The sequence below is a fragment of the Chiloscyllium plagiosum genome, unplaced genomic scaffold, assembly GCF_037043375.1.
Source record: "Chiloscyllium plagiosum isolate Xiang-an unplaced genomic scaffold, Cpla_swu_hap1 HiC_scaffold_19, whole genome shotgun sequence".
Taxonomy (NCBI): Eukaryota; Metazoa; Chordata; class Chondrichthyes; order Orectolobiformes; family Hemiscylliidae; genus Chiloscyllium; species Chiloscyllium plagiosum.
The window spans coordinates 49764003-49778246 of NW_028270157.1; the positions used below are offsets into that span (position 1 = coordinate 49764003).

At 38.9% G+C, this 14244-nt stretch overlaps 1 protein-coding gene across 5 annotated transcripts in view; it reads right to left on the bottom strand.

Moving 5' to 3' along the window:
- Positions 1-14244, bottom strand: part of LOC122559582 (serine/threonine-protein kinase WNK1) — a 153396-nt gene that overhangs the window by 17945 nt on the left and 121207 nt on the right. For all 5 annotated transcript variants that reach the window (XM_087997339.1, XM_043709299.2, XM_043709300.2 and 2 more), the window contains 6 exons: positions 13700-13795; positions 8577-8649; positions 7924-8084; positions 5600-6291; positions 3791-3993; positions 3511-3705 (listed from right to left, as the gene is read on the bottom strand). In XM_087997339.1, the coding sequence (XP_087853465.1) occupies positions 3511-3705; positions 3791-3993; positions 5600-6291; positions 7924-8084; positions 8577-8649; positions 13700-13795 (1420 nt within the window). The remainder of the gene's footprint in view (positions 1-3510; positions 3706-3790; positions 3994-5599; positions 6292-7923; positions 8085-8576; positions 8650-13699; positions 13796-14244) is intronic.

A 14244-nucleotide genomic window follows, 5' to 3' on the forward strand; every position in this document is an offset into this window, starting at 1 on the left:
CGTTTGCCATCGACAAAATACACTGCATTAACTCTGAAATGATCAACAGCACTTTCCAAACCTACAGCCTCTATCGGCTAGAAGAGCAAAGACAGATGAATGGGAATATTACCTCCTGCAAATATCCTTCCAAGCCTGGCAACATTATGACTTGGAACTATATCACTATTCATTCACTGTTGCTGGCTCACAATCCTGGAATTCCCTCTCTAACAGCACTGAGAGTTGAACTACAACTTCAATGTCTTCAGCAGTTGGAGAAGGCAGTTCATTACCAACACCTCAAGAGCAATTAAGAATGGGCAATAAATGCTGACAAGTGATGCCCACATCAAAAGAATGAATTAAAAAATCTTTCCTATTGGACAAACTTTATGTATGGACAAACAAACGTACAATTTCATAGAAAAAACACAGCAATGACTGTTAACTTTGTGGATAGGGTAACAAATTCAAAATCTTGACAGCACTGTTATCAGTGGCTCCAACCTTCTTTCTAAAGTGGAAATCACCTTACACTGCCCAATACAGAATTCCTAGGGTTTATAATACAGAAATGCAACAATAGCATTGCATTGTAATCTGGTGTCATGTCCAGTGTCAGCGTGTAGTGGCAACAGGTTGCATTGGGCCCTGGGGTGGGCAAGCAAAGCTGGCATCAGTTCAATCAACGAGGAGTTAGATTCAGTTTTTAGTAATTAACTTTTCCTGAGTAGTTATTAACTTACAGGAGGGGAACTCTGAAATTTCTGATTTAAATGGATACTTTCAGAGTGTCCCAGGAATCGGGGAATTAGCCATCATAAACTTTGATTTACAGGGCATTCCCTCAGAGACTGCTACATCATGGATTCCAGAGTTCCAATGCACAACTCTCATGTCAGTTGCAGAAACAACTATTTGGCCACTAGAAAAACAATCCCTATATTTTCTTGTGTGGCATAGTGTTATACTGTATTTATTTACTTACAAAGCAGTGAATCTTTGGAATTTCCTACCTCAGAATGTGGTGGAACTTCAGTCATTAATATCTAGAAATGTGTTAATATGCTCAATGAGAAAATGATTGAGGTAGATCATGATCAGTCATGATCTCATTCAGTGGTGCAGCAGATACAAGGGTTCCAATGCTTACTCCTGCATTTATTTCCAACGTTCCTATAACACACTGGGCAAGTACCGTGAGACATTTCACTACAAGAGAAATGTTCTATATATGTCAGCTTGGTCTGTAAATAAAGGATTCTTTCCAAAACAATGTGTGAGGTGTTTTGCTTATTACCTGGAAAGCTCATTACATTTTAGTCTCATGAGTATCATTCAGTATATTAACCATTTTAGTGAAGTAAAAAGCTACTTAAGATCAATTTACCAAACTTTTAAAAAGTATCCCTTTCCACCAAACATCAAATCCTTGGAAAAATAGTTTAAAAGTACTGATATACAAAAATTTCTCTGCTGTAATATTCAACTTGTGTTCTGAACAGATGAGAGGTGCATACACACATGAGGTTAAACTGTGGGCACACAAAGTCAAATTCCAAAGCAAATGCTAAGACTCTTTGGTCCTCAAATGAGGTCAAATGGTAAAGGTGACAGGTTATTGCTTTAAACATGCAACTTCTAATTGTAACAAAGGATCTTTGAAAAAAATTCCAAATCTTGTAATTGGCTAAACTGATTGTCACTATGCTATGAGCATTTCATTCCAACAGACAGAGTGGAATACCAGCGAACTGCACTACAAAACTGAAATTTGACAAATGTCTGTTCTACCACATTACTGGTTCTAACTTCTACAGTCCTGATAGATACAATAAGTTTGTCATTATCCTATTCTATTGCCGTTTATTCACAATTGCTTTGCTTTCTCTATTTTGATCAGCAGTGCACAATTTTACAGTACAGAAAGAGACCATTCGGCACAAAACAGCTCTTTCAAAGAACCAGAAAACTATTTAGTTCTAATCGCATTTCTTCCCCACAGTCTTTCAGCTTTTCCTCCATTTCAAGTATATATTCAACTGTTTTTTGAAAATGACAATTGTGGACCATCACCCATTTACACAAATGTATGCTCGATCATAACTTGCTAAACAGAAAATCAGCTTATTTCCCTTCTGTTTCTTTCTTACATTTGTATCCTTCAATAAGTGATACATTCCTGAGTGAAAACAATTCCTCTTTCTTCCAAAACCTCAATTTTGGGCACCTTTTAGTAAAAGTTCCTTTAAACCTTACCTGCTCAGATAGCAATCTCAGTTTCTCCAACAGGGAATAAAGAACTATCCTGGCTGAAAAGGAGTACTGTAATCATTAATTTCTAGTCCAGCTGATTGTAATTAAAGAATAAAACACTTTTTGCAGTTGGGCATCAAATTTATTTCATTTTTTCACCTCAACTGAGTCCCTCCTGACATTGCTACTTCTCCATCCATGTTCAAAATTTAGTTTCTTTTCATTTTAACACTCACTCCTGCAATCCTGAAATGAGCAAGCTAATTAATGACCAGCTTTCAGACATTTCATTCTATATGAACAGAATGAGACATGATCTACATTTCTGCAAAATCCGATTGACCATGACACAGAAATCAATCCATGATTCAGTTGCTTCATTAAACGGCAAGTCTACTACAATTTTACCCCATTTCACAGCACAGCTAAAAGAAGTTCTCAAAGAACAAAAGTAATAACCATTTAACATTCTGACACTGACCACATGCAAGATGAAACGCAATTTCATGCAGAATAATCATTGAGTGTACAGCAACCTTCATAAAACACTGTACAGCTGTACCAAATTACAATATCAGCATCACAGGGCAGAGTAACACTACCAAACATGGTACATCACATACTGCATAATTTAAGCCAATGCTCAGAGATAGACAGACAGCTTTACAAGTGAAGCATCGTAACGCAGGTGGACAGAGGAAACCCACAAGCAGAGACCTCATCTCTACACACAGGCTCACAAAACTTCACACATATACTTAATAAATCTCAGAATTAGGACAATTGTATTGGGAAAAGCTAACTGAAGTAGTCAAACAGTTGTGTACTTATCAAACAGTACAGAAAGTAATTAGCCAAAATGTTCATGTCACACAGAAAAGGTGACAGATGAAACTTTGAATTCATTAGAACTCTACATGACAGCACAACTTCCAACAAGATCACTACAGGTAGTGACACCATCTTTGAAACAGGGCTTTGCAGGATGCCAACTGCAATAAGTATGTACATGCCTGTTTATTGGTACTTCTATTAGGTCAATTGCCTTAATTTTAGCAGTAATGGCAGACATCTCAGTAAGTGCAGTTCAGCAATGCACTTTCACCACTATCTAGCTGCATGGATTTCCCCTTAAATTCAAATGATCACAAAAATCATACGGGCCTAAGCAATTATGCGTGTTTCAACCATGCATCTGCACACTAAGAACTGAGGTGTAATTGTAAATTGTGAAATAGATACCATGTGCCATATTATTACTAAGATTCTTACCTTGTGCAGTTCCAGGAGCACTTTGTCCAGAAATCACCCCTTCACTGGTGTAAGCAGAGTACAAATTTTCACTGGATGGTGATGGTTTCAGCAACTGACCTTGTCCAGAAACAGTGAATTCTTGAGTACTTGGGGGCGGCAAAAGCATCTGCTGTGATGTTAAAACTGAAGCAGTACTCTGAGCAGTTAAGGATCCTGCAATAGAAAAGCAGCTACATATATCAGCAGCAAACAGGTCAACACAAAAAAGCAATCACAACTGATGCTAACTGTCACCTACCAGATGGTAAAGGACTCTTTTGTCCTTGGGAACTGCTTCGACTAGATTTGTTGCTTTTCCCTTTAGTGGGCCGTCTACGACGTCCAGACAGGGGTGCTGCAGGTGGAATTATTACAGCTGGTGGTGCTTTACCCAATTTGATATAAAGTTCCTCAATCTCCAGCTTCTGCCGTGACTGCAACTCCTGGATCTCTTTCAAATGTCTGAAATAGATAGATTTAGGATTGTGCATTATTTTGGAGAAAATAAACTGTTAGCGACACTTTATTTTGGCTAATCTGATAAAGGATTGTTAGGGAAAACACAGATGCCAAACAGAGCAGGGCAAGTCTGCATGAAGACAGTTAGCCATTATACATGATAGCCAGCACTAAAACAAATATTGTTAGGGAACAATTCCCAACTGCAACAATTACCGGGGTGAACCTCTTTGTTTACTGTCTCAAAAAGCTACAAAGGACCCCGAGATCTACATCACTCACCTCACTCAGTAATAGTCATCAGGAAACTGGAGAACAAGGGAGTGGGTCCCATCGTTCAAAAATGTGCTTTAACCAGGTAAAGACTCAGTAAAAGTCAGTGAAGACAGAATCAAAAATCTCAATTCATTCACCAAACATTCCAATCTCCCAATTAGGCAATTAGGTTTCTGAGACTAATGCTACTTTTGTTAAATATAAGTAGACTGCCAAAATGGATAGCAGTCTTTCACACGTACTTCATTGGGATGTATCACAGGGAGTAGCAGAGTTACAACCAGCAATGACAACTAATACAAATCACTAATGATCATTACTTTTTGGCCAGCGAGTGTCTATTTTAAATAGTGGAGAGTTGCTCAGGTAAAGGAAATCTAGAGCACAGGAGACAATTTTAAAATTAAAGCAAGGCCAGTTACAAGTTAAATTACAAAACATTTTAGTGGAAATCTGGACTTCACCCCTCCACCCAATACTAATTCACAAAGGCTGTGGAAGTTGAATTAAATATAAATATCCCAATCTAACATTGATGGAGGAGGACGTAGTCACAGCAAGGGAATCAAATAGAAATGTTTAACTTTAACTTTATAAACAAAACAAGTAGTCAATTTTTACATACAAGTTCATTTGGATTTAAAATATTTCTCAGTTTTTCCCTCAAAGTCATCCTACTGTATACCTATGCATTCTAGCAATTAAACATGACTAATCATGTGCACAATAATCAGGATAGTATGTTTACAAGGGTGAGGAACTGTTTTAACATCAAGATACTGGCATATAATTGCGCATTCGGCAGGATAGATGTCCGATCCTACAATAAAAACCACAAGAATGACCCGAGGATGTCAAATCAGCTCTGGCAGTGAGCACTGTTTCCTAATCTTAGGTGGAGTAGCAGTAGACACAATATAATTGACCACACAGTCTCTAAGACAGACAGAAAAATCATTCTGAATTATCCATCATTGCTGGCCATATTTCTCTTGGTGAACAGCACAGAACTTCTGTGATGCTCTCTCAAGTAGCAAGCTGTCCTGCCTAAATACTGGTCGTATTGATCATTCTTAAACTGTCATTTGTTCAGGAAAGGTTAAAAAAAACACCAGCATTATATTAAAATTGTTCCACTTTTTGTATGGAATGAGACACACAAGACTAAAAAGTACAAGTTTGCAATGCATTCCACGCTGTATCAGTCAAATTTTTCAAAGACTATTTCACTAGTTATTATATTAAAAAACTAACTGTTGGAAACTGGATCATATGTATTGATCACATCAGACAGTTTCCAAATGGATTAAAAGAAAAGTAACCCGATACCTACTTGTCCCTCAATCTGTGGAGTTCTTTTCGCATATCTTCATCTTCAATTTCCGAATCATTATCACTGCTCATGTAGGAGGAATTAAAGGAATTGGTAAGGTTTTGTACAATGGTAGCACTCTTTGATTCTGGAGATTGAGGGGAAACTGAACTCCCTGCACTATCAACCTGCGTTTGATCCAGTTCCTTTGAATAAGGTTGCTGTCCAGTTTCCTGCAAAACTGGTCCATTCACATGTAGATACTGTTCTGAACCAGTTGATTCTTTTGATGGCAAAATTTGATCTGAAGCTCGAAAGAGATCGACTGCCACAGAGGAAATTACTGTCATTGGAGCAGTGCTCAAAGGAACATAAGGAACAACTCCCTTGCCTGCTTCATAAGTAACTTCATCTTGTGTCCTCGCTACTGAAAAGCGGCCAACAGTGTCACGTTGTGTTGTGACCTGGAATCTTCCTATATTTGCCTTCTGAGCTGGCTCCTGTTCTTGGTATGGCACAGATTTGCCGTTTTTGTTTTGAGTTACTGAGACACTATCCACCACATCTTCGTGACTGTCATGTTCAGGTTTAATCACTGTACTCTCAGGGCTGCTTCCAGAAAATGAAGATTCATTTGACATAAGTTTCAGCTTACTGTCTTCCCGCTTGTCATTTGCTTCTTGATACAAGACATCATCTGTTGCAACAGAAACCTATAAGAAAAGAAGGTACTGAATGTTTCTTCAAACAAATCTTCATCCAGATTTGGTAAATGAGTGAAGAAATTTTAAATCTATTAAAAATATACACACAGTCAAATATGCATGCTTTGCAGCTGGGATAGTTTTTAAAAGTGATGCCTCAGTACTATAATGGAGTGCCAGCTTTGAAGTTTTGCTCAAATCCTGCAATGAACCCACAACCTTCTGAGTCAAGAGACAACTGAGCCACTATATTTGTATACTCAAACCTGACTGCACATTCCTCTAAAGGTGTGGACTATATGACGTTTTACAAAGAACAATATACATGGTTTTATGTTCACACCCATATTCTGCTCTGAATCTCAAGGCAACAAAATATGGGGCAAAAAAATGACATCACCAAGATGAATGACATTAAAAATATATCACGCAACATTCCATCAAAAATCCAAATATCTTTATTTTGGTCTTATTCTTCTTTCTTTTTGAAACATGTTGCTTTCAACTCCACCTCTTCCAACTTAATACCATGGCTGGTCTCTGCAAGGAATAGTTCATATTTCAAGTCAGGGACAAAGTGATAGCATTTCACCACTGACCTCAAATACAGCTACTCCAAAGATCTTGCAAACTTTTGACGTATCCTTCCCCTTTCATGATGTTAATTTTAATCTGGTGACATGTGAAGGGGTTTTCAGAGCATACAACAATTGGATAGTATGGTAAGTAAACGCAGAAGAAAGATACATTGATATTCTTTACTATATATTAAGAGAGCAAAATAAATAATTGGAACAGATTAAGGTAGAAGCTTAAGTATCAAATCAATTTTGGTTCCGTCAGGTTATGCCTCTGAAAAGTGTTTTGATACTGGTTATTGTGAAAGGTGCAATCAAAACAAAATTTATTTGCTTTAAGAAATCATAATGAAGAAATTTAACATTAAACATATATATAAAATTTTTCAGGGCAAGAGGGGTTTTACAGCACTTTTGTAAGCTCAGTACAACAGTAAAACTCAAGTTACAAATCATTCGAAAGCTGTAACTTTCCAAGGTGGTTTACACCGAGATCAATAGTGTTCGAAGTGAAGTTTCAATCGTTTCAATAATTTCTACTCGAATGGAGTCAGATGAAGGAGTGCATAGGGTTTCAAAATACATTCTATTTTATAATATTTAACTGCACTCTTGCAGATTACAAAAGTAACAAATAATCATTTTCACCTGTTCAGTGCAAACCCATCAGAAAGATAATGATTAGATTCCAGAGTTTTGAAGCTTAACAAACTTTTAAAAAATTTTCTTAACTATTAAAACTTGCATGTAATTCCCCAAATGGAACTGGCAGACAAAAATAAAAATAGATTTTGTCAAGACATTTGGCAAATATGTCTATGCATTTTTAAAAAAAAAATGCTGTAGCCATTCAACACTGTCCATGAATCAAGCTGAAATCACAAACCAGCAAGCCAGAAGTTTGCAGTCAAATTGATATCAATGGTCAAAAAAAAAGCAATTGCATTTCAAAAATATTTCCTTACATATAAAGCTCTCTGGGATACCTGGAGTTAATCAAAACCACTAATAATGAAATGTCTTTTTCCTTCATCACCTCTGGTTTTTAAGAATTAAGTATTACCTGAAAACGACCCATTTTAACAACTCCACTTCCAGTTGCAGTAATTACAGCTATGTTTGACTCTATGGCACCTTCCTCATGAGATTGCGACACTAGCACAGGACACCCCAATTTATCTTCTGAGGAAGCCATATTACTGTCACCCAGCTGTGGAACATGAACTGGAATGGGAAGAGAGAGGGGAAAAAAGGAAATATATTTATAAATTAGCACTTCCTAAAGCTAGCTGCCGATCATATGGCTAAGTATATTCAAAGTATGACTGCTCACTTTAAGACTTTAAAATTGAACTGCTTACTTTTACAAAAGCCTTATATGGCTGACAGCTATTAATCAAGATGCTTAAGGTTTTGAATTGTCAGCACACCAATCAAGTAAATTTGACAGTCACAAGTGGCCAACAGGAAAAGTATCTGAGTCAGTTTGCTTCAAATTTTCATGTTTGTTTTTAAAAATATGAACACCAAATATACACTACTCCTGCATTAGACAGTTTTCACTCAGCAGCATTGTAAAATCCATGTTTATCACTCAAAGTTTGATAATATTTAAGCAAAGTATTATATTTTCTATGAGCAGCAATAAACAATGAAAAAACGTATTTGCCCTGAAAGGAGTGATACAGTACATGCTCACTTCAATAAATTCTTTACCTTCACCAGGCAGACCAGGTGTTGTATAGCTCTGTCCAGGAGGTACAACTGACCCACTTATTGGAATCATACCCTTTGATAAAAGAAAAAAAGTACAAGTTCATTTGAATATGCATTAAAGATGTATAACATACACAGTCATCCAATTGGGAATTTGGGTTTTAAAATAGAGGCATTTAGATTTTGATTTCAGTTCTGTGATCATAATGTTTTCTTCAGAACAAGATGTCATTTTGAAAAGTGACCCAAATACATCACATCTAAAAAAGTACATGATTCAGTTACGTGCTGTGCAGGATACCTGTATCATTTTTTAATAAAATGTTTCGACTATTTAAGACAAAGAAACAGACCAGGAGAATTTAACTTTATTTAGAAGAATCTTGATCTCAGTTAAGAACATTTTTTTGACATTGCAGAAGGTTTTTAGTTTAAGTTGCCAAATGGAGTGTGTTTCAGAAAAGCCTTTAATTTCTCAGAACTGAAGAGCTCCTCCACTCCTTCTGTTTATTTTCCATTTTCTTCTTTTTATTTCTTCCCTCTTGGCGTTCTCTGAGGTAGAGCAGGCTAAGGCAGGATCGGAATGGGGACGGGACACCGGTGGGTCCGGAGCAGTCCGGTTGTCGACTGAGACCAGTGCGAGCTGTCAGCGGCTTGCGAATCTGGGTAGACCACATTTGGAAGCCCCCTATGCTGATCTACTGAAGACAGTTATGCTCACTTTTCTAACTTCAGCACGAAAATCAGAAATTACAATATCCATCCGGATTTTATTTCTATCACATGCAAGCATAACACAATGCATAACTGGTATGAAATTTCTCTTCACTCTATACCACTTTAGATTTTCACAGTATCAGTCATCTGTGAAGCAGTTCAATATTCAGCACAGACCAACATGAGCCTGCCAAAATTACTCCAATGGCAAACAAAACCTGGCCATACATCTTTTCCATGTACACAGTACAATCCAGTATCAGTCCCACTTAAGAACAATTAGAGATGGGAAATAAATGGAGACTTTGCCATGATGCTTGCATCCCAGAACATATTCTCAAATTAAAAAAAGTTGACTGGACATTAACGAGAACATTTTCAACAAGGAGCAAAAATGGACTTTCATAGAGTGATACGTACTTATTGTGGGAGTTTAAAGAAAGTTTTTAAGGGTTACTGCGGATTATATCTGCCATAAAAGCTGTTGGCTGCGAATCTTATCAGATCGAATGGATTGGTTGGAGAGACAGTTAGAAGCAATGAGGAATTTGCAACAGCGACAGTATGTGATGGATGGCAATTATAGGAAAGGGGGGGGGGGGGTCTCAGATACAGTCACATGGTTAATTCCAGGAAAGGTAAAAGAGGAAGGCAGATAGTGCACAACTCTTTTGTGGAAATACCCATTGCAAACAGGTATGCTGTTTTGGAAAATGTAGGGGGGTGGTGGATTCTCAGGGGAACGTAGCACGAACAGCCAAGTTTCTGGTATTGAGACTGGCTCTAAAGCAACGAGGGGTACGTAGGGGTCAGAGAGATCAATTGTGTTAGGGGATTCTCTAGTCAGAGGTACAGACAGACGTTTCTGCGGCCAGCAGCGAAAAAGCAGAATGGTGTGTTCCTTCCCTGGTGCCAAGATCAAAGATGTCTCAGAGAGGTTGCAGAATATTCATAAGGGGGAGAGGGGCCAGCAAGAGGTCAATGTCCACATTAGAACCAACAACATAGGAAAGCAAAAAGTTAAGAATGGATTACTCCCGGTGCTACGAGCAAGTGAGGGAAGGAATAGGAGGATAGAGCAGATGAATGCATGGCTGAGGAGCTGGTGTATGGGAGAAGGATTCACATTTTTGGATCATTGAAAACGCTTCTGGGGTAGAAGTGACTGATTGCACCTAAATTGAAAGGGGACGAATATACTGGCAGGGAAAGTTGCTAGAGCTGCTCGTGAGGATTTAAACTAGTAAGGTGGGGGGTGTAGGACCCAGGGAGATAGTGAGGAAAGAGATCAATCGGAGACTGGTACAGTTGAGTACAGAAGTGAGTCAAACAGTCAGGGCCAGCAGGCACAAGGTAGGACTAATAAATTAAACTGCATTTATTTCAATGCAAGGGGAATAACAGGGAAGGCAGATGAACTCAGGACATGGTTAGGAACATGGGACTGGGATATCATAGCAATTACAGAAACATGGCTCAGGGATGGGCAGGACTGGCAGCTTAATGTTCCAGGATAAAAATGCTACAGGAAGGATAGAAAGGGAGGCGAAAGAGGAGGGGGAGTGGCATTTGTGGATAAGGGATAGCATTACAGCTGTGCTGAGGGAGGTTATTCACGGAAATACATCCAGGGAAGTTATTTGGGTGGAACTCAGAAATAAGAAAGGGATGATCACTTCATTGGGATTGTATTATAGACCCCCTAATAGTCAGAGGGAAATTAGAGAAACAAACTTGTAAGGGGAGATCTCAGCTATCTGTAAGAATAATAGGGTGGTTATGGTAGGGGATTTTAACTTTCCAAAAATAGATTGAAACTGCCATAGTATTAAGGGTTTAGATAGAAAGGAATTTGTTCAGTGTGTACAAGACAATTTTCTGATTCAGTATGTGAATGTACCTACTCCAGAAGATGCAAAACATGACGTACTCTTGGGAAATAAGGCATGGCAGGTGACTGAGGTGTCAGTGGGGGACTATTTTGGGGCCAGCGACCATAATTCTATTAGAATTAAAATAATGATGGAAAAGGATAGACCAGATCTAAATTGGAGAAAGGCCAATTTTGACGGTATTAGGCAAGAACTTTCAAAAGCTAATTGGGGGCAGATGTTCGCAGGTAAAAGGACAGCTGGAAAATGGGAAGCCTTCAGAAATGAGATAACGAGAATCCAGAGAAAGTATATTCCTGTTAGGGTGAAAGGAAAGGCTGGTAGGTATCGGGAATGCTGGATAACTAAAGAAATTGAGGCTTTGCTTAAGAAAAAGGAAGCATGTGTAAGGTATAGACAGCAGAGATCGAGTGAATCCTTAGAAGGATATAAAAGAAGTAGGAGTATACTTAAGGGGGAAATCAGGATGGCAAAAAACGGGACATGAGATAGCTTTGACAAATAGATTTAAGGATAATCCAAAGAGTTTTTACAAATACATTAAGGACAAAAGGATAACTAGGGAGAAAATAGGGCCCCTCAAAGATCAGCAAGGAAGCCTTTGTGTGGAGCCGCAGAAAATGGGGGAGATACTAAATGATTATTTTGCATCAGTATTTACTGTGAAAAAGGATATGGAAGATATAGACTGTAGGGAAATAGATGGTGACATCTTGCAAAATGTCATATTACAGAAGAGGAAGTGGTGAATGTCTTGCAACGGGTAAAGGGGAATAAATCCCCAGGACCTGATCAGGTGTACCCTCGAACTCTGTGGGAAGCGAAAGAAGTGATTGCTGTGTCTCTTGCTGAGATATTTGTATCATCGATAGTCAAAGTAGAGGTGCCAGAAGACTGGAGGCTGGCTAACGTGGTGCCACTGTTTAACAAGGGTGGTAAGGATAAGCCAGGGAACTATAGATCAGTTAGCCTGACGTCAGTGGTGGGCAAGTTGCTGGAGAGAATCCTGAGGGACAGGATGTACATGTATTTGGAAAGACAAGGACTGATTAGGGATAGTCAACATGGCTTTGCGCGTGGGAAATCATGTCTCACAAACTTGATTGAGTGAAGATTGATGAGGGCAGAGAAGTAGATGTGATCTATATGGACTTCAGTAAAGCGTTCGACAAGGCTCCCCATGGGAGACTGATTAGCAAGGTTAGTTCTCATGGAATACAGGGAGAACTAGCCATTTGGATACAGAACTGGCTCAAAAAGGTAGAAGACAGAGGGTGGTGGTGCAGGGTTGTTACTCAGACTGTAGGCCTGTGACCAGTGGAGTCCCAGAAGGATCGGTACTGGGTCCTCTACTTTTAGTCATTTACATAAATGATTTGGATGTGAGCATAAGAGGTACAGTTAGTAAGTTTGCAGATGACACCTAAATTGGAGGTGTAGTGGACAGCGAAGAGGGTTACCTCAGATTACAACAGGAGCTTGACAAGGTGGGCCAATGGGCTGAGAAGAGGCAGATGGAGTTTAAGTTAGATAAATGCGAGGTACTGCATTTTGGGAAAGCAAGTCTTAGCAGGACTTATACACTTAATGGTAATGTCTTAGGGAGTGTTGTTGAACAGAGATCTTAGAATGTAGGTTCATAGCTCCTTGAAAGTGGAGTCGCAGGTAGATAGGACAGTGAAGGCGGTGTTTGGTATGCTTTCCTTTATTGGTCAGAGTATTGAGTACTGGAGTTGGGAGGTCATGTTGTGGCTGTACAGGACATTGATTAGGCCACTGTTGGAATATTGCGTTGAATTCTGATCTCCTTCATATCGGAAAGATGTTGTGAAACATGAAAGGGTTCAGAAAAGATTTACAAGGATGTTGCCAGGGTTGGAGGATTTTAACTATAGGGAGAGGCTGAACATGCTGGGGGTGTTTTCCCTGGAGGGTCGAAGGTTGAGGGGTGACCTTAGAGGTTTACAAAATTATGAGGGGCATGGATAGGGTAAATAGGCAAAGTCTTTTCCCTGGGGTCAGGGGAGTCCAGAACTAGAGGACATAGGTTTAGGGCGAGGGGGGAAAGATATAAAAGAGACCTAAGGGGCAACTTTTTCACAGAGGGTGGTACGTGTATGGAATGAGCTGCCAGAGGAAGTGGTGGAGGCTGGTACAATTGCAACATTTAAGAGGCATTTGGATGGGTATATGAATAGGAAGGGTTTGGAGGAATACAGGCCGTGTGCTGGCAGGTGGGACTAGATTGGGTTGGGATATCTGGTCGGCATGGACGGGTTGGACCGAAGGGTCTGTTTCCATGCTGTACATCTCTATGACTAATTTTTCCAACTTATTTGACTGTTTGCAGTTTTGGAAACGGATGACAAAAAAAGTTTGACACCACTGCCCTTTCACGTTTAAAACAATACCCCAAATTTATCTTCAAACTAAGTAAACTCCCTTAATCAAAATCATAAACTTGAAAACTTTAGAAAACTTGAAAACGTGGTACTTTAATACATTAAAACTCACCTGTACCGATGTGACAGGAACTGGTGCATTTGTCACAGTCTCTGGACTCAGGGCACGTCTTAATTGGGCATCTAAAGTGTCTAACGGTTGTTGTGACTGAAGGACGATAGAAGTTTTAATAAGTTAGTTATCCACAAATTCATGCTGCACCAAAACAAAAGAAAAGTTCATTTCTAATACTCATTGATATTTCAGCTAAAATGTTATTGCAGCTAGAGTTTCAACGTCCCCTAGTTTTGAATCAAACTTATGGCAGGGTTCATTGATAAAATTCTCCAATATAGCAACTCAAATACACTGAATTCTTAGTTTTAATGCAGAAACAAAACATAGTCAATATTGATTCATGCCTTAATTATATTTTAAGTTCAAAACCATTGACTTGGCATCCTCTACAAAGGTTGGGATTAGACTTAGAAGAGGTATTTCCTTGGACTTGCTACGAAGTTCTGAGCAGGAGGCTCACTGCCATTAGAAACCAATGAAGCAGCTTATCTATTGGCCTATTTGCCCACTTGGTCAGTAATTTATGGTCTTGGACAAAA